The 24,224-nt window shown below is 44.0% G+C and overlaps 1 protein-coding gene across 1 annotated transcript in view; it reads right to left on the bottom strand.

The window, feature by feature from the left end:
* Positions 1–24,224, bottom strand: part of EPS8L2 (EPS8 signaling adaptor L2) — a 353,890-nt gene that overhangs the window by 176,413 nt on the left and 153,253 nt on the right. Inside the window, exon 3 of the mRNA XM_085644863.1 lies at positions 24,105–24,142. Within this exon, the coding sequence (XP_085500989.1) occupies positions 24,105–24,142 (38 nt within the window). The remainder of the gene's footprint in view (positions 1–24,104; positions 24,143–24,224) is intronic.

Below are 24,224 nucleotides of genomic sequence, written 5' to 3'. Positions count from 1 at the left end.
AGGCAATTTAAAAAGGCATAGGTTAGATGAATTTCGGAACGCCATATTTCATGCTCAATAATTTAGTTGTGTGGTACATTTAAGAAAAAAAATATGAACACTCAACAATGGAAGGATCCCCTGCAACCTAAATACAAAATGAGTACTGTAGCATACACTGGCCTCTGGAGCTAGTTTCAGAGAAGTAAAGTCCTGGTATGCTTCTGACATCTAAGGTGTGACTTACATAATCAAGACGTAAAATGATCATTATCAGATATTCTTGAGTATCATGTTTTTTAGATTTCCAAGTGGTTGAAGATCAAGAATCATGCATTGACAAAGCAGCACTGTATTCGGCAATGTTCAAATCCATATTCAATTCTCTTTACTCCAGAGATTTGATGATACCAACTAAGAGTTAACAGTTCAGACATTATTTCTGCCCATTCTTGATATTTTATCACACTAGTAACTAATACTGAGAAGGAAATGTTACCTTCCACATGATACCAAAAGATTCCAGATTTCTAATGTTTTGAGTATAAATAATCTTGGGCATTAACAGAAAAAGCTTATATTTTACCTTGACTGATAATGGAAGCTGGCAGAATTATTTTAAGATAGGCGAAATATGGATGTTTTTAGGTGTATTTGCAATTACAGGTGCTAACAAGTATAGAAGTCTTCAAACAATTGTGGAAACAACCTTAAATTAATTATGACCAGGTGATTGTGGTTACGCATAATTATTCCACATAGATTTGAAGACTTCCACATGTTTTTTCTAAAACTTGAGTACGTTCCTTCATGATTTGGTTGAGGTGGTCCATTATTGAGTCTTTAATTAGGTTCCATCAAATTCCGTGATACTGCAGTCTATACTGATTTTAGAGATGAAATGGAACTGAAAAGATACACCTTCGTTTTATTACCATTCAATGAATGCCAGTTGCTGTTCTTTCACGTTGTTATATATAGTTCTTCTCGCCTCTAATACTCCTTTTGACAGTTTATGTTATGTGGTGAAACAGATGAAAGTTGACATGCGCAAGAAGTTTTAAACCCATATGCAGCAAGATGTGACAAAGATGTTTCAGATATATGTTTGTGACATTAGATGACCGGCAGAAGCATGCAGGTTATCTAATCTTGGTGAGCATGGATCAGATCCAATCACTGACAGAATATAATGCTTCTGCCACTTCTTCAGCCATATGCCAGGAACAACAATAGCAAATTAATCAAACCCGTCTGTCGAGGTAGGAACTGCGAATCATGAATACTATCTCTTGTCAGCCGTCATCATCATAGCCTCTTTTGATTCGATAAGAAATGGCTCTCATACAGTGTCAGATTTGAACATAAAGCAACATTTGTAAAATACCTAAGTGTCTCCGAGATGACAGACTGCAATGGTACCATGGTAACTGAAAGATAACCAGCAAGTTTATTTGGGTCAGTTGAAGGCTTTGTCAGCAGAGACCATCTATGATCTTTTAAGACAACCATACAATACGCATTGTAAGGATGGAGTTTTGACAGTGACTTTCGATGACATTGGAGATGATGGATATGCAATTGTTGTGACTTTAGTCAAGCGGAAATCTCTTAAACACTGAGTGACTTAATTTTGTATTACTATTATTACTAATATTACTAGTACACTAACAAGAGTTGTTAGAACACAAGGGATTGCAGCTGTATGAGGCAACCTCCAGCAGCCCTTGGGTTCATGAGATAGGTGGGAAATGTAGTGCATTTGGCAGAGGACGGCGAATGGTCTTCTACAGCCATTTGCCGAATGCCAGGATGGAACGCATAAGTTCTCCTTGCAATTCAAAGTTATTTGTGCAGCTTCACCGATATCCAGTTCAGGGTTCCATTAAGTTCTATAGACCGCTGATTGAGAAGAGAAGTATCTGTACCTGCCGAGGACTGGGACTGTGCTACTTGAAGACTATGAACATATGCAGGCTCAGTAAAAATATTCTATAAAATTCCTTAACTACGTGTGCCAAAACATGTTGAAACTTTTCATGAAGCTCGCATTGTAACTCAGCCCACAACTCCTATGCTTTTGAAGTGCGAAGCAGCGCAACATTTCAGGATAACAGCTTCCGTAAGTCTTACCACTGTAAATAATCACCTCAGTCTTTGAAAATCAGAAATCACTGAATTTAGAAGAAACCTTAAGTTGTACTGAACAATAGTATTAGATATACTTCAAGGGCTAGAAATGCTTGCTGGAAACAAGGTTTAACTTCATCATCCTAATTGTGGGGTAACAGGTTTTGCTATTCTACTAGACATGAAACTCAGACCAGAACTCAGAACATAGATGTAAGTGCACCCAGATATGGGAACCCCTTCAAAGGCATGAGCATAGGCCAACATGTAAGTGCTCCTGTAATGGGTGCCACTAAATTCCATCTCCTTTATTATTACTAATCGGTGCCCAAGAACTTTATGTTTGTTTCACTCACTGTTCCAGTCTTATTTACTACCACTGACACCCTTTGGCTCAGATACCCTAGGCTCCTATTTGAACCAACTTCCAAAAATGATGTCTACATATTTGTCCCCCAGATAATGGAGTGTCAAGAGTGGAAATAATCTTTGACCTCTCTGCCACATTCAACACGATTGACCACAACATAATACTACAACAACTACAAAAGGCCAACATTGGAAGCACTGCCTTCAAGTGCTTAACACTGCTGATTTTCAATAGATGTCCTCAGGTTCAACTAGGCTCCTTTTCATCCATGCCACTGCCTTTCTGTTGAAGATTTCTTCAGATATCTAAGCCCACCCCTGCCTTCTCAATATATACATCCAGCCACTGGCAATGCTACTGAAAATAATTAATGTGATTACCTATTTGTACACTGTTAGAACCAGGATTCTCTAGTTGCGGGAGGTAGGTACCTTAGGCAAAATAAGGAGCCTTGCTTCTAAGTCAGGGAAAGGAAGGAGACCTTCTCAGATAGCCCCTGCTCACCCCCTCGGTAGGTTGGCACGAGCAGCCAGGTTTATCTTCAAGGCAAGTGTGTAAAGTATGTGCAACCACGCTCTCAGCAATCCAATGATGACACCACAAATAGAATCCACACGAGTTTCATAAAAAAACAATTATAAGTTTATATAAAAAGTTATATGATGAGACCACACAATAAAAATCCAACATATGCGTATTTGTAATATTTCACCTTGCTAGTTATTATTCCAGAAAGCCCTTGTAGGTTCTTGCGGTATTAATGAGCACTTCTCTATGATCCCCTGCAGTCCTAATGCAATGCTATGCAGTTCGTAATGCAAGAATCTAGGCACATTGTAATGTCAAAATAATGCAGTTCGTTATGCTACAATCAGGCAGTTCGTAATGCCAAAATAATGCAATGCGTAATGCAACAATCAGGTAGTTCATTATGCAAAAATAATGCAATGCGTAATGCAACAATCAGGCAGTTCATAATGCTAAAATAATGCAACGCGTAATGTAACAATCAGGCAGTTAGTAATGCAAAAAGAATGTAATGCGTAATGCAACAATCAGGTAGTTCTTATGCAAAAATAATGCAATGCGTAATGCAACAATCAGGCTGTTCGTAAGGCAAAAATAATGCAATGCGTAATGCAACAATCAGGCAGTTCGTTATACAAAAATAATGCAATGCGTAATGCAAAAATCAGGCAGTTCGTAATGTAAAAATAATGCAATGCATAATGCAACAATCAGGCAGTTCGTAATGCAAAAATAATGCAATGCGTAATGCAAAAATCAGGCAGTTCGTAATGTAAAAATAATGCAATGCATAATGCAACAATCAGGCAGTTCGTAATGCAAAAATAATGCAATGCGTAATGCAACAATTAGGCAGTTTAGAATGCAAAAATAATGCAACAATAATGCAACACTCAGGCAGTTCGTAATGCAAAAGTTATGTAATGCGTAATGCGCTTCGGCACCGATCACGGTGCTTTGGACGGTCTCTATGCCACTCGTACTGACTCGTGGTCAGCTTCTGCCAATATCTGCCCCCAACATGGGTATGGTGTAACCCATAGTTCAGCTCCAAACTCCAGCCCCGGTACTGCCACTCCTTGCAAGTACGGGCCGTGATATGAGCTGGAGCGGAGGCTCGCGCTGCGAGAATAGAAAAGGCCGAGAGCGTTTCTCTCTGAGCCTGCACCCCGCCACAGGTGGCGACACACGTTACTTGGGGGGCACGACCTCGCTCTCCACTCCTCTCCTCGCAACTTGGGCCTCCGATGCGACATCGTTGATTCCAGGCCGATGGCGATGACGAAGATCTCAGGCTGCAACAAGGCACACACACACAGCGTCGCTGAGACTCACTCGAGTTCCGGGTGTGCACGATCACAGGGCAATCCTCACGAAGGTCTCAGGCTGTACAAAGCACACGCACACAGCGTCGCTGAGACTCATTGAGTTCCGGGTGCACACGATCACAGGGCAATCCTCACGAAGGTCTCAGGCTGCACGAAGCACACGCACCCAGCGTCGCTGAGACTCACTTGGATTACAGGTGCCTACGATCACAGGGCAATTCTTACGAGGGTCTCATGCTGCAAAAAGCACATGCACACAGCATCGCTGAGACTCGCTTGGATTCTGGGTGTGCACGATCACAGGGCAATCCTCACAAAGGTCTCAGGCTGCACAAAGCACACGCACACAGCGTCGATGAGACTCACTTGGATTCCAGATGCCCATGATCACAGGGCACTTCTTACGATGGTCTCAGGCTGCAAAAAGCACACACACACAGCGTCGCTGAGACTCTCCTGGAAACTTTAATGTTCCTGAGTTTCCACAACAGGGAGCCAGCTTTCCTCAGGCCCTTGGGGATAAGTTACTTCAGGACACAGCACACAGCAAAGTCCTCTCAAGCAGGGGGACACAAAACACAGCAAAGTCCCTTTAGACTCTCCTTGGTTAAATCAGTAAACTGCAGGCCAGCCTGAGAAAATACAGCAAGGGTCAGTCCTTTCCTTCAGTCTCTTCAGCTGTTTATTCCTTGGCAGAGGTTCCTCTTGACCACAAAGTAGTTTCAATCCTTTTTGGTCTTGATCAGACCAATTCCAACGTTCAGGGGCTTCAGCTCTCATAGTTATACCCCTTAATATCTTTGTGTTCAGGGGGGCACTGACCCCTGTCCAAACCAGTTCTGGGTGTCTCCGTGCCAGTGACACCTTATTCCTTTGATAGTGGGGGTCTGGATCCTTAATCACTCAGCAGGGGATGGAGCCATTGTTTTATGGTGGCAACCCAGGCCTCTTCATCTCCAGGGGCTACTCCTCCCCCCTACACTCCATATGCAGGTCAGCCTGTTGCTGTCTCACCTCCTCCCCTGGGTCAAGACATTCCCCAGAGCCTATCACTTTTAAATTCAGACAGTCAATCCAAAACCAGGCAGAGACACACAGAAATATTAGAGCACCAAAAACCAGCCACTTCTAAAAGAGTGGTTTCCAAACACACAATTCAAAAACCACCTTCACAAAATGATGTGCTATTAAATTGTGAGTTCAGGCACACTAAACTTCACCTTTTCATCTTAAGCCTATGGAAAGTTAGGCTGGAAACATATTACACAGCCTCCCCATTCTGTCCTATGGGCAAGATGACCTTTCAACAGTGAAAAACGAAATGGAGAGTATTTCACTGTTAGGACATGGTAAACACCTCAGTACATGTACTACCTTTCACATACACTGCACCCTGCCCAGGGGGTTATCTTGGGCTTACCATAGGGGTGTCTGATGTGCTTAAAAAGGGAAGGGTAAGGCCTGGCAAGTGGGTGCACTTGTCAGGACAACATGGCCGTTTAGCAAACTTCGCATAGGCACTGTAGTGGCAGGCCTGAGTGCCCTCTTTAAGGCTACTGGTGTGGGTGGCACAATTAGTGCTGCAGGCCCACTAGTAGCATTTGCATTACTAGCCCTGGCACACATAGTGCACTTTACTAGGGACTTTACTAGTAAGGCAACCATACCAATCATGGACAACCAATTACCATTACACTTTATACAGGGAGCACTTGCACGTTGACACGGATCAGCAGTGGCAAAGTGCCCAAGGCATCTAAGTTGGCAACACCATTGCAGAAAAAAGGTCTAGGGGGAAAGCAAAAAGTTTAGGGAACTTTAGCCAAAAAGGGCCAAGTCCAACATACGCCAACAACATCCTGATTTCAGGGGGACAAACCTAGCAATACAATCTGCGGGATTACCGTTATTTAGGAATTCATGAACACACGGAGGAATATAAATTACCTGAAACGGAATCCTCCCCAAATTCTCTTCATTATTTGTAAAGTGTGCCACTGAGAATCCCACTAATCGCCTGGCTTACAGAAGGTCCAGCTGCTGTTTATGCAGTAAGGAATCCCAACTTCATGATAAGACTCCAAACTAAATCTAAATATGCAGAATGGTTAACTCACAAAAATCTGTCTTAATCAACTCAGGGCTGTGCACACAATTTCTCAATTTCTTCTCGCAAAAAGTCCACCTAAGACAAATCAAAGTGGAAACCCCTATCCAAACCCTGTGTCAATTTGACATATGAAATTGATTGTTGTTTGCCAACACTGAGAACAAGAAGATTTCTTAGTTGTCCACTCATGATCATAAGGCAGTGGTGGGGAAGATGGACAGTAGTGACCGATGTACAGCATGACCATAACATAGTTTTTGAACTCAAGGACTACAACCTGATACAAGGGTTTTTTCATGTTAGTACCTGTTAATTGTAAAGAAAATTAGCCCACACCCAACATCATTTTGGTTGGGTGTGGACTCATATATCTCTACAGAGCAAATGGAAGGGAAAGGTTAGGTGAGAATCACAATCAAAAGCAGAGGCTACTGATACCAGATGGGAAGGAAGGGGAGCTTAGGAGCTCTCTATATGAAGATCCGGAAAGGGAGGTACGTAGGCCCTACTGCCCAAACGGTTGGAATTTGGCATCAGGTAACTAAGCGGCTGGGTTGGACCGGGGTATTGACTCAGGCCACACCATTATGGTCTACTCCGCAACTTAGGCTCCTGTGTTACCAGCGAGGCTTTGATAAATGGGACACAATTGGAATTTCCACCATAGGCCATTTAGTAAAGAAAAGTAAAATCCTTACATTTAGTGAATTACAGCAGAAGTATGACTTAGCTCAGGGGGAGATATTTCGCTACTTGCAGATCCGCCATGCACTTACAACAGCACAACCGGACCTAGGTAACCTGCCGGAATCGTCTCCCCTAGAGGACCGACTGCTCTCTGAGCCCATTCCGGACAAAGCTATATCACTGACATATCGCAAACTCTGTAACAACCTGCCAGGTTCCTTTCAGGCTCTGCGAGATAGGTGGCAGACTGATATTTGACATATTGAAGATGAGGACTGGCAGACGGCACTGATGTCTCCAAGGGAAGCAGCCATCACCCTTCGTTATTGGCTAATCCAATTAAAGATTCTTCATAGAACGTATCTCACGGGGGTGACCTTAGCAACAAGCATTTGCAATGCAATAGGTCTCGCAGTTACGCAAGTTTAAGCTATTGGTTTTTAAAAAGTACATAAAAATTAAAGGCATTGTTATTTTCAATACCAATAGCTCAAACTCGCGTAAATGCGAGACCTATTGCATTGCAAATACTTGTTTAAAGGGGGGCTCGAAACGGGTCTCTATCGGGCTCTGTTTTGTGCCCTGGCACAGGCGGTCCGTTTTTTTCCAGACTGCAGTGACAGCAGGCACATCGGCATGCGCTGCTCACACTGCTCACTTCTCACTAGTGGAGAAGTTGCAGCATGACGTCATGCCAGGTGAGCGTTGTAGGGGAAGGGAAATCATTTAAAGAGAGTCATTTTCTCTCTGGATTTCCCTTCTCCTTTTGAAACACAGGAGCAGCAACATAGTTGAGGTGTCACCAGGGCTTTAAGTGGAAGCTTTTTCAATATTATATGCAACCCATAGTTGCTGCTTATTTATCTTATGCAACTAACAACCATTGACAAAGCCAATAGTCCTGACTTGTTGTAGGTATGATGGTACTTGTTGTATCATATATCTAGATGCAATGACAGAAACAGCAAAATACAAGTTGGGCGGCAAACTATGCTAAACACTGATTTTTTGCTTACGTATTTTTCAGCCACGCCCTTAATTACATTGGCCACACCCCTTTGAGAGCCCCCCAGTTTTTTCATCCCACTTAAAGCCCTGCCTAAGATCATCTACCTATATTAAATAAATCCCATCTTTTGGCCTGGAATTCTTTAGAACACAACATGGCATTAGTTCATCTTTGAGCAGGAACATTATATTTGATCAGATAAATAGAAAACGGGCACAAGCGACTTGCAACTTTTGAAATTCCAATTTCCTATTTCTGATAAGTTAACATTAAGCTGTTGTTATATCATTAATACAGCACACCAGTTTCACAAAGCTTTAACAAACTCAAGAGGAAAAAAATCACCACCAACTTGAGCATTTTAAATAACAATGATCTGACATGATACAACTAATCAAATCATGGCAGATTGTGCTGGAGAGCTCACGTCTCAAAACTGCTTTGAAGAAGGGGCAGAACAGAAACGAGGCTGTAAAAAAAAAACCCTAGACCTGCGACCAGAAAAAAACCCAATATTCTTTCACAATTAACATTTTCATCCCGTGACTTTAAAATTGGATTTTGTCATATGTCCCTGGTGCTGAAGTATTTCATTAAAATAACACAGGACATATTCACTTGTCATAAACTTCAGGTACCCCCGACCTCCTGATCCTCGATGTCTCCATTCTGTAGGCCTGTCAGCTCTCATGCCAATGTGTAGCATGGAATTCCTCGCCTCTTGATTTATTGTGTACAGCTGCTTTAGCGTTTCAGACTTGGCAGCTGCTTTTCTGATGTCTTCAAATTAAATTGAACGTCTTAAGAAAACAAGCATTTTTTATATAGTGCAAACCCGTCCTGGAGGTATTAGAGCACTTTACACGAGCATCAGTTACATTATTGTAATTGCATTTGTATAGCGCTTAGCACCCCTGACGCAGCGTTGAAGCGCTTTGTTGGATATGTGTCCTGGAGGTTCAGTCCAATTCTCCCTGCATGGCCTTGAGTCTCCATGAGTGATAACCCCCTCCCTGGTCATACACGGAAGCCTTCTTCCCTCTTTTCATTTAAGAAACACCCAAGCATGTTATTTACTTTTTTGTAGACTTGTTACACATATTTTATTTTTAACACCTACCTATTTTACTCCGATCCTCGACCTATCCATTTGTAAAAGGAACATCTGTTTAAAATTAATAACATTTAGTTTCACCTGAAGCTGTGGGCTGTTTGTTTAGTCTTTAGCTGTTGTTACTTGTGCCGCAGGCTGGTTTTCAATAAAGCTTTCACGATTTAACGTATTGTAAACACAGTTGATGCTACTAAGGGGGCTGTGACGTGAGGATAATTCAGAAAAGGTTTTGTCTGAGAGGATGGCGAAGCCCAGAAACTTGAAGCAGGTCTAGAACTAAGACCTGTTGCTCCAAGAGGCGGGGGAACGTCGCTCCATTAGTGGGGCATAGGCCCCCATCACAGGTTCAGGGCTAGATTCTGATCCCCCTTTGGAATTATAAATTATTCCCTGTTAGTTTCCCCCAGGTCCAACCTGCGGAAATGTAACGGGGGAAAAAGACATTTAAAAAAAGCACAAACTGCAGAATTGAGTATGTTCAACACTGATGCCGCAAGTTATGCCTCATTTTTATTCATAAAGTGCTCCATTCACCTGATAAGGCACCAAGCACTCCTTTTTTCTGTTGTTGGAAGGGTATGGGTTCCCCTACATGGGAAGTATTTCAGTGACTTGTGTAATGACCACAGTGGTGCACCTGTTGTGTCACGTGTACATGTACTTGGATGTGTAGCTGAATGGAGAGACGTGAGATAGAGTGCTTAAGCTTACATAGAATTGTGTATAGTTGGAAGGACATGGGTTGCAAGTGTGGCCTATGCGGGAAGCATTTGGTGTCACGCGTGATGACCTGCCAGGGGAACATACTATAGTTGTTGTCCTATGCCACCTCTTCCCTGTATCTGGCACTTAAACTACCAGCTAAAACTATCTGCATTACACTTTTTAATCCATAAATATAATTCCTGTTAATCACGTTTATCTCTGACGCTTTTAGAGTTATCCCGATTGGAAAAATAAAGCAAGCATTGACTGACATCAGAAGGGTGTAAGTAAGTGTCTCATGGCAAGCTTGCCGTCTTCTTCGACAGGTGTAAGCATCCCCAAAATCTAAATTTGTTTTATTAAGCAGAAGAAGGTAAACCAGTGGCGTCTTGTGCTGGGACGTCATAGGAATCTTTGAAGTTCAAATAAAACAATCTAATCCCTGGGCTTCTTGCTTTGATGGAAATGCTTGCATTGACCTTCACTTTTATTACACTTTTTTCACTCTTGCACTTATGAGCAGGGCACCACTGTTTAATGGTAGCACCTGATCATAACTGTAGATATTATTCAAATACAGTAGTACTTTGTTTTTTCATTTACTCCCACAATAATATTTGCATTTATTGCTTATTTTGTCCGTAATTGCGTACTTTCCGAATTCAGCATTGTCATAATTTGCCTTTATGCCCCACTCCAAGTATTTACAATAACCCCGAGGGATATTGGCTTGCTTACTTCCTGTGGATTGCCCAGGCTCCCGTGGCTGCTGGGTCTCCCCTTGTTTGCTCAGTTATTTTGTAAACAACCCCCCTCTTTCCAGTGGTAGTCTACTGATCCCCATTAAGCGGTTACCCCCTTTGGAAGGCACCTTTGAGAAGGGCCTGTATCCCATGACACGAAGACCTAAACGGTAATATTTTACATAACAGGAAATCGTCTGTTGTGCCTCTGTTTGCTGTCTGTGCGTTTGCCTAAACCAAGGACTGGATGCAAATATTGCAGTGTTTGTAATCGATCTTTTTTGAGTCCGGGTGGCCAAGACATAACGTGTTTTCTTGTTCCAAAAATCTCGGTAGCCAAAAACCGCACGCAACAGAATGAACAAAAAAATCAGACAGAATCCGAAGGGGGCAGGACTATAGTGAAAGGGACTCCTTAAAGGGGGAAGGTATATCCCCCTAGAGTACTCCCTAGAGTTAAGAATAAGGGTACTATTCACAAATAGGGTGGGGGTTAGAGATAAGTATAAAATAATGGTAAGCAAGATAAACGAAGTAAAGTCAAAAGTAGGTTACAGACTAGGGAGAGCGACAGAGTAACACATAAGGTACAGGTGAGTACTAGCAAGAGTGTAAAGTGAAGGAATAGGAGCGAAGGTAAGGTGAAGGTTGCATTACAGATGAGGGGAGACGATTTTCCAGAAAATATGGTCGGAGATCTTTAAAATGTAATTAAGTAAATAATATCTGACATTAATCACCTCGAGATTGATCATGTGGGATTAGTCTATAAGTGATTAATTCACCACTCGCTCAGCGTGAGTGCGTACTATTTACACTGGGGGCATGTGAGGAGCCTACAACGATGGCCTTTGGTGAAGGCCAGGCACCTGCCCCAATTTTTCTCAGGGTGAAATTCAACTAGAGTGCTGTGGGGCAGGATTTAGTGCTACAAAATGTCCCATGGCCGAGACATCCCGCAGCGGGAGATCCTGTGTCCTCGCCGCCCGTCTGCCAGGCAGGTACGAGGAACGCGGAGGGGTGTGGATCTGGGTGCACGTGTGAGACTTGAGGGGAAGGCAGAGCAGGAAACAGCTAGGATGGTGGGGTGGTCTCTGAAGGGGACAGTGACGGACAGGAGGTGGGGAAGGGTGGCACTTTAAGAAGATTGGTACCAGGAGCAGAAGACAGGGGTAGCTGCCAGGTGGATCCAGGCTCCTTTAGTGCCCTTCAAGGCCCCTCGTAATGGAGGGAAAGGTTTACCACTGCTGTACATTTGCACTTCCTAAAGCTCATGAAGTCTAAAAAAAAACTGCAAATTTGCGGATCCCCCAACTTTGTAGTTTCACACTTTCCTAATCTGATGGTACTAACCACATGGTACTGAGTGGGCAGTGCCTACTGTCCATGTGTCCCACTGCAGTAATCATGATGTCCTCTTTTGTGTGCTCTGCTGTACCAGGTATGAAGCGGGCAGTGGCTATGGGATATTTTTGTTTCTGTTTGTAAACACAGATTATAAAATCTTTAATTATAAGGTCTCTCCTAATTCCTATGGAGCCCACCCCAGTGGAAGCCAAATCTGTGGGAAAACCACTGTTCGTTGTTTCACTCGGAGACCTCATTTCCTTAAGAGTCCGAAATCTCTCAGTGAAACGCTGGGGCAAATTATGAATTACTGGTGCAATTGGATCTGCAATCACTGATTATGTAGTTACTGCGCACATCAGATTTTACTGGCCTAGTCATAATGAGAGCAAAAGTGTTAAGGGGCTTATTTACAAGGTCATTGCGCTGCCGGTGTATCACTTTTTTTGATGCACCAGCAGCGCAATGGGCTTGCCCATATTACCAAGGCCACATAAAGTCTCCCTGTGCGACCTTTCTATAGCCTTGTAAATATGGGCCCCTTTCATGCATTACTCTGCGTGAACATTCATGGAAAGTGACACAATCCCAGATTTACAACATTTTGTAAAACTAGGAATGGGTCAAAATCCGATACCTCCCGAGGAGAAGCATAGGTCTGGTGTAATGAGGACAAATAACATTTTATTTCCCTTTGTTTTTTCCTCATTCTGCAGCACGTATAGAAAGAGGAAAGTGCCATCAATGATAGTTTTTGTGCAGGAAGGTGTCCCTTCCTGTACCAAAACAACTCAGGCACCCTTGCATGGCAGCCAATTGTGCACGAGCGCTGGGGAAAGCACAGGGATGCATCGTATTGTTGTTAACACAACGCATCCCTGTGCTTTAAAAATGGCGTTGCACGGTGCAGCTAAATGGCTTGGGGTGCCGCGCTGCTTCATTTTCTTGTGGATGAGGCCCTAAGCCTCTTGTGCCGCAGGTACGCCACTTTATCCCACATTAAAAGTGATGCGCAGGCGGCACAAGGGGCTTGTAAATCAGGCCCTAAGTGTTTACAGAATGTCGTTTGTGTGTGCCTACGCTGAGCATGTAACAAATGCATCAGCTATAAACAGTTCACTGGTTAGTCTGTGTGCTTTGCTGTTTTGAGCACAGGTTCCAAAGTTTTGTTGTTGTAAATAAATGTATTTATTGCATTTTGCAACACAAAGAAGCCATAAATAGCCATTGTCATTTCAACACATAACCAGTACATATTTTCGGTCATGAATCAGAGCATCTGAAACCATAGGTTTTCAAAGGCTCTGCTACATTTTTTGGGTGGGTTTTATTCTGCCATTTTTTAAGGAGAATGGATAAGGGATCCTAACTTGATAGAAATGTTTTCTGACAATACTTTTATGCACATGAACAGTATTTGTAAAGTGCGAACAATTACCCAAAGGTGTCAAGGCACTGGGGGTCGTCGGGAAGATTAAGCGAGCTATTGCCCAGAGTCACATGGTGCTGGGCTGATCTGCCGCCGGTGCCGGGGATCGAACCGTGAGCCCCCAGGATCCGGAGTCAGTCACCCTGGCCGCTGCACCACACCCCTTCTCTGTTGCCAGAAAGAAGGCGGTTAATGCAGAAAGCCATGTGGTGGAAGGGCTTATACGCGGAACAGCTCATCTTCAGTCATATACAGAGTGATGACTGATGAGATTATGGACTCTGGATGAGAGCCACAGACAGTAGCATGTTGTTTAGCTTTTTCAATCAGCAAAGAATAATGCAATTAATCTCATTAGTTCTTCAGCACCTACCAGCACAGAGTACTCTGGACTCCTAAGGACAATGGGTAAAGTCACCACAAAGAGGTCACTCTTGACACTGCAAAAATGTGCCAAGTGCTTTGGCATCCAGTGTAAGATTGCTAAGTATTTGAAAGATGTTGGTGTAGTGTATGAAAACAGATTACACAACTTCTTAAATTTGATAATCCATTGTCACAGTAATTATACATTCCTTGAATATGCAAATGCTTCACATCTTTGTTGGCACACAAACAAACATAAATGATCAAGAACCTAATTGCAGTTGTTTTCAAACCATAGCGTCAAGTTGGAGGATAATCGGCTGTCTTTAACTACTCTTTTTTGCAGAATATAGTAAATTAATCTTTCACCCTAACATGCTACAACTGCACCGGTGACATTAAGGTCCTGTTAAAACTAGAACTCCATCATCTTCGACAGCATGGTCAGAAAGCATCTGAAACTGAACACTGGAAAACGAAAACATTTGTACCAGCCAATCACTGGGTCACACAATGTGCACAGTCTGATGGTACTTGGGACCCTGCCGTCTCTAGCACCCACAGTAAAAAGCCTTGAAGATACTTTGGATGATTCCTGCTGTTGTGCCGTGCTCGTGCCACCCACACACTTCATTACACTCCAGGATGGATGGAACCCTCAGATGGAGCTCATGGTGACTTGCAGGCTGCTGGTATCCTGGACAAAGAGATCGTCCTAGTGCAATGACATATGTCGTTAGACCTGGGTGAGTGGTCCCAGGTCCTTTTAGGGCCGCGAGGTGGTACTAAAAGTGAGGCCCCCTCCCCAACATATAACCCCTTGTTTGATGGGATTGCCCGGCCCCCACAAACACCCCTGACCTCATCTAGCTCATTGCCTATTTCCTACATCTTAGACATTGGTGGGAATGAGGGGCCTCCAGCCAAGTGCAAAAGAAAGTCGAAGCAAACAGGCCAAAGTAGACCAGGGCCACCAGGGCGACCAATGCAAGGAGTTGCAACCCCTTCACCCCTACCGCCCCCACCATTTCTGATCATTGCAACCTCTATTTCCACCACTGCCAGCACTGTAGCTCCACCTAGCTTGGATTGGGATAATGTTTTTATCAAATGTCATCTCATGGTAAATGCATGCTTTACCCCACTGATCGATTGACTATGTAAAGTGGAATCCGCATTAACTCAGCTATTACAATCCCAAGCTGACCCGCTGGTCTATGGGCTCTCTTCCCTGGTCACCGCCCAGGCAAACCTTAAACAATCGTGCTTGAACCCTGCCACTACTGTGGCCTCCGGTTCAATACCAACTGAAAGGGCCTGCACTGCCCCAGGCTCAACTTTACATCAGATCTGTAGTGCTGGGGGCACTGATGCAAGAACAGGTGCGACCCAGCATACCAATGGGCAGGGAGGAAGAGGAGCCTTACCAAAGAAACAAATTCCTGAGCCTAAGGCCAAGCTGCACAATTTCCGAGCTTGTCCCAACTCAACTCCCACCAGATTGCTGCCCCTATGTGGTCATATAGACGGATGTACCACAACTAACCTCTAACACAAAAGAAACAATCTATGAGCTTAAAAACAGGGGTTGCCACTAGCTATCTCACAATACAGACTTTGGTATCAAGGAATCCAAGTTTATCCTCTTTGTGAGGAGGGTCAGGTGGGTGGGTTGGTCCATTGGCCAAGCATAAGACCGGAGACTGTATTGTGGTAAACTGCAAAAACCCTAGCCTTGCCCAGTGTTTAATCGGGGATCTGGAACCATGATACCACAGGGGGTCCTCTGGTTGAACTCAGAAAGGACAGCACCTTAGTCTGTGCGTGTCTTTCTGTATTTACCAGAAGCCACTGCCGACCCCGTTGCCGGATACTCATGAGGTTCACCTTGTCAAATACAAGAGTAAGAGCCCATCTCTTAAGGGCATCACTTAATTTTAACTTTTTATATTGCGCCGCCTAATTCCGCTATTGAATTTCCTACACGATAGCGCATAACCCGATAATCATCCAACACTATCACTGTTATACCGCACTTGCAGTTATCTTCTGAATATATCACGGACACGCGGCAACCTTTGCATATGAACTGCTCAATCTGCATATTCAGCAACTAAATGTCAAATATGTGTGGTGTCTGTTTGTTTTGTCCCGTACGTCTCTTTTCTCTTACAAGTAGAACTTGGGAGGACATTAACCCTCCACCTATAATGCACCTTAGCGAGTGCAGCACATAACTGGTCTCCCCTACTGTGGATGTTGACCACTCACTTAATGCACTTATAGCCTGAAGAAAGCCAGATTAATCTTAAGGCCTGGCTGAAACATGTCGACCACTATGGATGTGTGAGACCATTGCTAACTCCAGACACATCCGCCTTATTTATTACTACTGCCAAAAGCCCATTTATTACATAACCCCCGTGGGTAAAGGGACCCGAGGACAGTTTTTAAATCACACTCTCACGCAATCACAGCACTTTCACCCCTCACAAAAACCCGCTCCGCTGTAAACAGGCGTCGCAGCACACCCGGGGCATGTTCTGTGCCACCGGGTGGGGCCCGCTGGTAAAGCATGCCACCAACTAGGTTGGTGGGTGAGGGCCTTCATAAGAAAAAGTTTTTCTTTTCCAGGCAAACCACACACCGCTTAAATAGTAACTAGTTCTTCTTGATTTCATATATCCTTAATCTTTAGCTGGGCCAGGAAACAGTGAGAGGATGCTGGCTTCGACATCAGCATTGTTCCACTGGGGTACTTACACTGCAGACCCCCTTACCTGAGGGCTAGGGACATCAATTGCTACCTCTGTGGAGCGGTAGTCGAGCCACAGGGGCTCACCGTTCCCATTTTTAACAAGTTCCAATCACTTTCAGACTTAGCTTGAGTAGATTGACACCCATGGGGAAGGGTGTAGGCTCCAACCCAGTTCACTCTGCCTCTCGCCAGGAGGTGCAGTCTTGAGGGGAGGGAAACCAAGTGAAAGTAATTCCTCTTTATAAAGATCTTGAGACCGTGATCACCCCTGCTAGCTCAAATAATCCTTTTTAGTCCATCGACGCAGCCATATATTATGTATTCCACCATCACCCATCCTCAGAACCTACATGCACATACCCTGCCCCCTGTGTTCCTGAACAGCCACCTCCACGCTGTCCCCTACTTGCTCCGGGTACTGTAGTAAACAAATCCCTGGCTCCCCTTTTGTTGTTGTTGTTGTTATTTGTTGTTGTCCTGGAACATTGCGAGTCTGTAAGGAAAAGTTAAAAGCACCTATATTCTAGGTCTGTCCTTAAGGGGCAGAAATGGAAATAGGACTGACCAGTATAGCGTCTACAATCGCTCAATTCCACAAAATAATGAGTCACCTACACTAGAAGTGCTTGCTAGTCCTCTTTCTGCCAGACCAGATAGCACTCCACTTATAAATGCCGGAGACTTTAATATTACTTGTGAGCGGGTAGATGGCCTAGAGTCATCAATTGTTCTTATAGATGAAGCTAGAGGTATACCCTTACTGGAAAGTAAGCCCTTATTGTCATGGCCAGCTTCTGCCATTCAGCTTTTGTCAATTACCCTGAATCATGGCATGAGGGCATGTAATAGGAGGTTCCAAACTGATATACATTGTGCGTACACTTTTCCCAGGGGAGCCTCTAAAAGCAGAACTGGTTATGTATTTTTAGACCTTGATATTTGGCACATGGTCATTGATTTTGAAGTCTTAAACAGATTTGATAATGACCATAATGCACTCAGGCTCAAATTGGTTGGAAATCTGTTAGGGAACCCCACTGTCCGAGGAGACAAGCCAGAGACCTGTGTAACATTAGACAACAACAGAAAAACTATTAAATGGTCCAAACATTTTAACTGAAATCTATGACACCTTTCGTGGCATTTTTATACCACTAGCAGGGCCGTCTTTTGATACATCTTCTATGCTAGATCACCATGAGGACCTTTTTAGTGCCCTACATCAGCTTTGTACCAAGGACCTAAGTTTCAGAAAGGGAAACTCCCCCGCCCCCCAGCAGGCTATTACCTGGTTCAACAAGGAATGCCACCAGGCGAAAGGGCAATTAATTGAAGCAGTTAAAAAGGGTCCCTAAGAGGCAATTTCTGTTGCCTGTGTACACTATAAATGCACTATTGCATCCACCAAACAGAACTGGAGAGATAGCAATTGGTTAGCATTAGTTGCTGCTGCGAAGGAAAGTGACTCTCAGATATTCTGGCGTGTCTTTGTGCATGGTAGTGCTCGTTCTTTTATCCCTTTAGCACTCTCAATCCAACCACACCAATGGGTAGATCACTTTGCCAACATTTATGCCCATACCAATGCAGGAGCTGCTGCTTTAATGACTAAGACAGCCAGGCGCCCGGGAGCCATTAATACAAATGTCTGTACTTGCTTCACCTTCTCTGAAACTCTCAGTGCTATTCAGGCTATGAAACCCAAGAGGGCCCCGGGTCCCGACAAAGTCCCTGGTGACCTGTTTCGCTCTGAGCCTACCGAATGGGGAACATATATTAATGCTCTGTCTAATTATATATTTACAGGTGGTAAGATTCCCGAATCCTGGCATGGTGTCACGATCATTCCAGTATACAAAAGCAGTGACAGGAGTGTTCCGAGTGACCATCGGCCCATTAGCCTCATTAATAACCTCCAGAAGATCTTCTGTCATCAGGCCATAGCTAGACCAGTGGGTCGATGAGGCCTCCGTCCTGTCCCCTTTACAGGCAGGTTTTTAAACCAAGATGAAAACGATAGATCAAATCTTCCGCTTTGACCTCACCATCAGGAAATATCTTAGGCTTTCCTAGGGCTATCTCTATATGGCAAAAACAACAGTTGATGGACAGATTGCAGAACTGTCAGCATACCCGTCCCACTCGGGGTGACAAATGCAAAAACAACAGTTGAGGGACAGAATGCACAACAATGTCATAAATTCACCCCAGTACAGAGATCTAGGCCTAAATCCATTGGTTTTTTGCTCACCATGCCATTCCAGTTTGAACCCAGCCATATGCAAATCAGTCTTGACCTTATGCCTCATGGGAACAGTCCAGCCCGAACTGCCAAGCCAGGTCCTCCCTGGACTGGAAACAAGCATCCTAGGACCGGTTTCGGGGTTTCACCCCTCTTCAGCCAGGATAGCTTGAGTCCAGTGGCATGGAGAGCACGGGACTCACGTCTGAGCATACCCGTCCCACTCGGGATGACAAATGCAAAAACAACAGTTGAGGGACAGAATGCACAACAATGTCCAGCCCGAACTGCCAAGCCAGGTCCTCCCTGGACTGGAAACAAGCATCCTAGGACCGGTTTCGGGGTTTCACCCCTCTTCAGCCAGGATAGCTTGAGTCCAGTGGCATGGAGAGCACGGGACTCACGTCTGAGCATACCCGTCCCACTCGGGATGACAAATGCAAAAACAACAGTTGAGGGACAGAATGCACAACAATGTCATAAATTCACCCCAGTACAGAGATCTAGGCCTAAATCCATTGGTTTTTTGCTCACCATGATTTGAACCCAGCCATATGCAAATCAGTCTTGACCCTGTGCCTCATGGGAACAGTCCAGCCCGAACTGCCAAGCAAGGTCCTCCCTCGACTGGAATCAAGCATCCTAGGACCGGTTTCGGGGTTTCACCCCTCTTCAGCCAGGATAGCTTGATTCCAGTGGCATGGAGAGCACGGGACTCACGTCTGAGCATACCCGTCCCACTTGGGGTGGCAAATGCAAAAACAACAGTTGAGGGACAGAATGCAGAACAATGTCATACATTCACCCCAGTACAGAGATCTGGGCCTAAATCCATCGTTTTTTTGCTCACCATGCCGTTCCAGTTTGAACCCAGCCATATGCAAATCAGTCTTGACCCTGTGCCTCAAAGGAACAGTCCAGCCCAAACTGCCAAGCCAGGTCCTCCCTGGACTGGAAACAAGCATCCTAGGACCAGCACGGGACCCACGTCTGGGTATACCCTTCCCACTCGGGGTGACAAATGCAAAAACAACAGCATCCATGGGGCTAGATCATGTACTCTTAGACACCTTTACAAGATTAAACAACAACACCTTTGCTCAAGTCAGATGGAAACTGGGTGGCAAACTGACTGACCACATATCTGTAGAGTGCTGGCTGCTTCAAGGGTGTGTACTTGCACCAACACTATTCTTGTTATATACAAATGATGTGGTGAAGCACCTACGTAACTGCGTTCACGATTCCCCAAGATTAAGAGTGTGTTCCAATCCTGAGCTACTTTTTGCAGATGTCACCTTCCAGCTCTCAGGAACCCCATCTGGGCTACAAAACCTGTTGAACAAATTCATGGAATACTGTGATCTTTGTGGCATGGAGGTGAATTACCAAAAAACTAAGATAATGGTATTCAATCCCCATAGAACCTGCAGAGGTGGGTTTGCAATGACGGGATCTACTCTGTAGGTGGTTGAAACCTTTACTTATCTGGGGATTAGAATTGACAAATTTTAGAAATGGAATTCTCAATTGCAAAAAAGTGTATTAGCTTTATTACACACTGCATCTGTAATTGTCAAGAGGTTCAAGGCGACCACCCCAAAATCTCTCCCCTGCGACTGAAGTTTACAAGGCCAAAGCCCAGGCTGCTGCACTATATGGGTCGGAAATATGGGGTTTTCCAAACTCCCAAGTATAACAACAAAGGAAAATAGTTTCTTGAGATCCCTATTTAGTTTACCTCAGAGTACTTCATAGATCCCTCCATTCTTTGACACTGGCGACAAAAGGGTGGGTGACTTGGCAGTGTTGAAACCCCTCCTATATTTGGTCAGGCTGTGGTCTACCCCAGAACTTCTCGACTATAGGTTAGCAGCAGAGGAAGTGTTGAAATTGAGTAAGACCAATCTCCCACTTCGGTTCCAAAACGTTAAACTCCATCTTTTTGACCTAGGATGGAGTGATTATTGGAACAAGACTTTGTTAATCACCCCCAGCACTAAGGATATTATAAAATGCCGATTGAAAAAGTAATATCACTGGACAATATTGAATGGCCAAATCTGGGGGGTATGGTGGATGTTTTTTTTATCATTTAAGCCCACACCTGCTAAGGAACTATACATGGACATGATTCAACCACCCTTGTCTCGTACGTTGTTTTTTAACCCCTTCAGTGCCCGCCCCTTTCCCCGCCCAGTGCCGGCCGTTGCATTAGCGGGCGGGGTCTATGACGAGCTGGACTCGTCATGGGCACAGCGCCACCGCGGCCCATGATGAGTCCAGCTCATCATGGGCACTGAAGGGGTTAAATTTAGGCTGGGAACACTATTAGTAAACAAATTCACAAATAGAGGGAAACCCCATTGTGCAGATTCACCAGCTTGTGTATTTTGTAGCCATAGGATTGAGGATGTTGAACATTTCCTATTTTTTGTCCTGCGCATGATAGGCCCAGGCGGTCTTGGCTTAAACCATTCTGCATTTCTACTGGTGTCAGACAATACAAGGAGGCCTATCGTATCCTGCGGTCTGACACCAGCCAGCTATTGGTATTTGGCATTAGCCAATACTTATACGCAGTGTGGCTACTCAGGCAGAGAGTGGGCGTATTACTTTGAAAAAATATAATTTTCATACATCTTCACCATTACTTTGTTTTTCTTTCCTCCTTACCTCCTGGTCTCACCTGGCTGAATAATTATATTGGAGTATTGAGTACTGTAACTTTAAATTTGCACCTATTCCAACCCACTGACCCATTTCATGCTGCTTGGCTCTTTTTTTAAACTGTTTTAGCAATTTGTATCACTTTGAGAATGTTTTAATCTTGACTGTTTTTTACGTGTAATATCTATGATAAAGATATCCAATGATTTGTGTGATGTTTTATAAAAATTGCGTGTCTTGTTCTATGGGCTAGTACCCAAAAAAAACACTTTTGATGTGGATGATTAAGACTCCCGTTCCTCATAGAAAAATGTACACCTATCACAAAGTCTCTGGTCAAAGATGCACCTCATAATTCAAATCCCAAACTGGGGTATCAATCCCCTCAGTCACACACTTTTGTCTCAGAACATGACCAGCGCTGCTTAATACTGGAGTAGAACAATGGAATGGCTGCCTTGTTTTTATTCCGTCTCACACCTCCTTTGTCAATCACGCTACATTTCCTGCCTCTTTCACACTCTCCTAAATGTGTTTTCATCCTTGTTTTCTTGCTTATCTCCTCCTCCTGCTTGCGCCCTTTTCTGTCCTTCTCTCTCTCTTGCCTTTGATGAAAAATAAGACCTGTTTCCCAACAAGAAGAGGGATGATGCACACCTCTTGCATAAGCTAAGCACTGCACATGGCCACTTACGAAAACACCGAGAGCGTGGCAGGTTCAATTCGCCCTTGACCAAAGTGAGTTGTCATGTCTACTTTGAAGGCTACAGGAAATAGAAGATCTGCCCCCCTTCTCCCTGAAACCCATGACCATAAAAATCGAAGCAACAAATTCAACTGCACATAAACATACAGGCATGTTTTTAATATCTTCACCTACTTAGCCGTGCCTTTTGGAGCACACCTTTGAATCTCATACGTCAGGTATAAATGCACACACATACAACTCACCCATCTTAAGCTAATTCATCGCCACGCAAAGACTGTGCTAGGAACCCACACAGACTCTACACGCTTCCCCCAACTCGCACAACCACTACATAATGATTTTACATCCCCCTCGAATGCAACTGGAGAACATCTCCAGGACCTAGAAACAACATCTGTCCGCATATGGGCTTCACCAGCTAATACCCTTTTTAGCCACAATTACATGAATCTGCAAGGCGTTCGAAAGCAACGCAACAGCACTCTGGGACCAAAAATGTGCCAGCATAGTGCTATATAAGTGCAATAACAATGTCACAAGGAAGTACAAACTAACAGATAATAGTGATTTTTTTCGGTCTTACATGCATGCTCAACCCGAAGGTATAGACGCTTTAAAGGAGCATGAATTACATTCCACAACTTCACATTCTTTATTTTTTTAAGTAAAGGGAGATTAAGTGATTTGCCCAGGATAACAAGATGTTGAGCCATCACCAAGACTCAAACCTGGTTTCCCAGTTTGAGGATGGCGTCTCTGCCCATAGTGCCAGATCCTGCTTCCCCATCCCATCCAGTATTGTGTGTTGCTTTAAGCCATGCAGCAAAGCAGCTGTGTTCCTGTACAACATGGCTAAAAAAAATGGACAAAGCTAATAGACATCGCATAGGAGAGAGCTATCAGATTTGCTAATGCTTATTAGATATGTCAGCTCTCTCATTTTGTCCATTTTCTTTCACAGCCTCTGTGTCCTTCAGTCTTAACTCCAATCTCCCCTATTTGTGGTGTAAGACAAATGACAACTAATCTAATCCTCTTACTTAAGTATAAATATGCTCACATTTCACTTTGGAGAACCTAACTGTTTCAGCTGTGTCCCATCTTTACTAGAATCATCTTCGGGAACAGTGTGGCAGGTGCCTGAGCAGGGGCAGGAATCTATTCGGACAGTTTGTCCAGTTTACACCCCGCCATTCACCTGATAGGTTACCTTGCCTGACCCCGCATGCTCCTGCAACCCTGCCCTTTACTGCACCTCCCAGTGAATGTGGCAGTGTCAAGCCAGAGCATGAAGTATAATAAGTGTAGATGCCAATTTGACAACGAGATGAGGATGGAGCAAGGAACCCTGGGCAAAATTCTGTAGAGCAGCGTCCGCTGTACCTCTTATGCTGGGATCGAAAAACTTTGAAACTATCAATCACTATAATAGTGAGTGGTAACAATGCTTGGAAACCAAGTTAAAGAACTAAAGTCATTCATGTAGTCCAGTCCCAGTAGCTCTCTAGAGCCCTCGCTCTGTCTGGAAACATTCCTGTTTTTCACTAGAGAAGGCCACTTCTGTACTCAAATCGGGAAATCAGTTGCATGTTCAACAAATGGCCTACAAGTGCTCCTTCTTCACCTGATACCAATCGAAAATGTGATTGGAATTCACCAGGCCATTGCACTTCCTTACGCAAAAAAAATATATATCGCCAACAAGCAAGTTTTTTCTCTATTGGAACAAAACATTCTAAAATAATGAAGTATTGAAGAACTGGTGGACAGTGCACTGGTTTGTACTTATTAATAATGTGCAGTCGGTGACAGCGATACCAAGCCCTAGTGAGCATTAAGCTTGTCATATAATTGTATGAACTCAAGGAGATGGTACTCACCAAACAGGTCTTTTGCGCTCATTTTGGGCTGACTGCCCCTGTAATAGACAAGAAAGTAGAATGGAAGAGAAGATTAGCTATGTATGAAGCACGCTGCAGAGTCAGGACGAGTCTTGCTGG

Source organism: Triturus cristatus, chromosome 3_1 (genome assembly GCF_964204655.1).
Source record: "Triturus cristatus chromosome 3_1, aTriCri1.1, whole genome shotgun sequence".
NCBI classification, from domain to species: Eukaryota; Metazoa; Chordata; class Amphibia; order Caudata; family Salamandridae; genus Triturus; species Triturus cristatus.
This window is presented reverse-complemented; position numbering and strand designations above follow the sequence as displayed.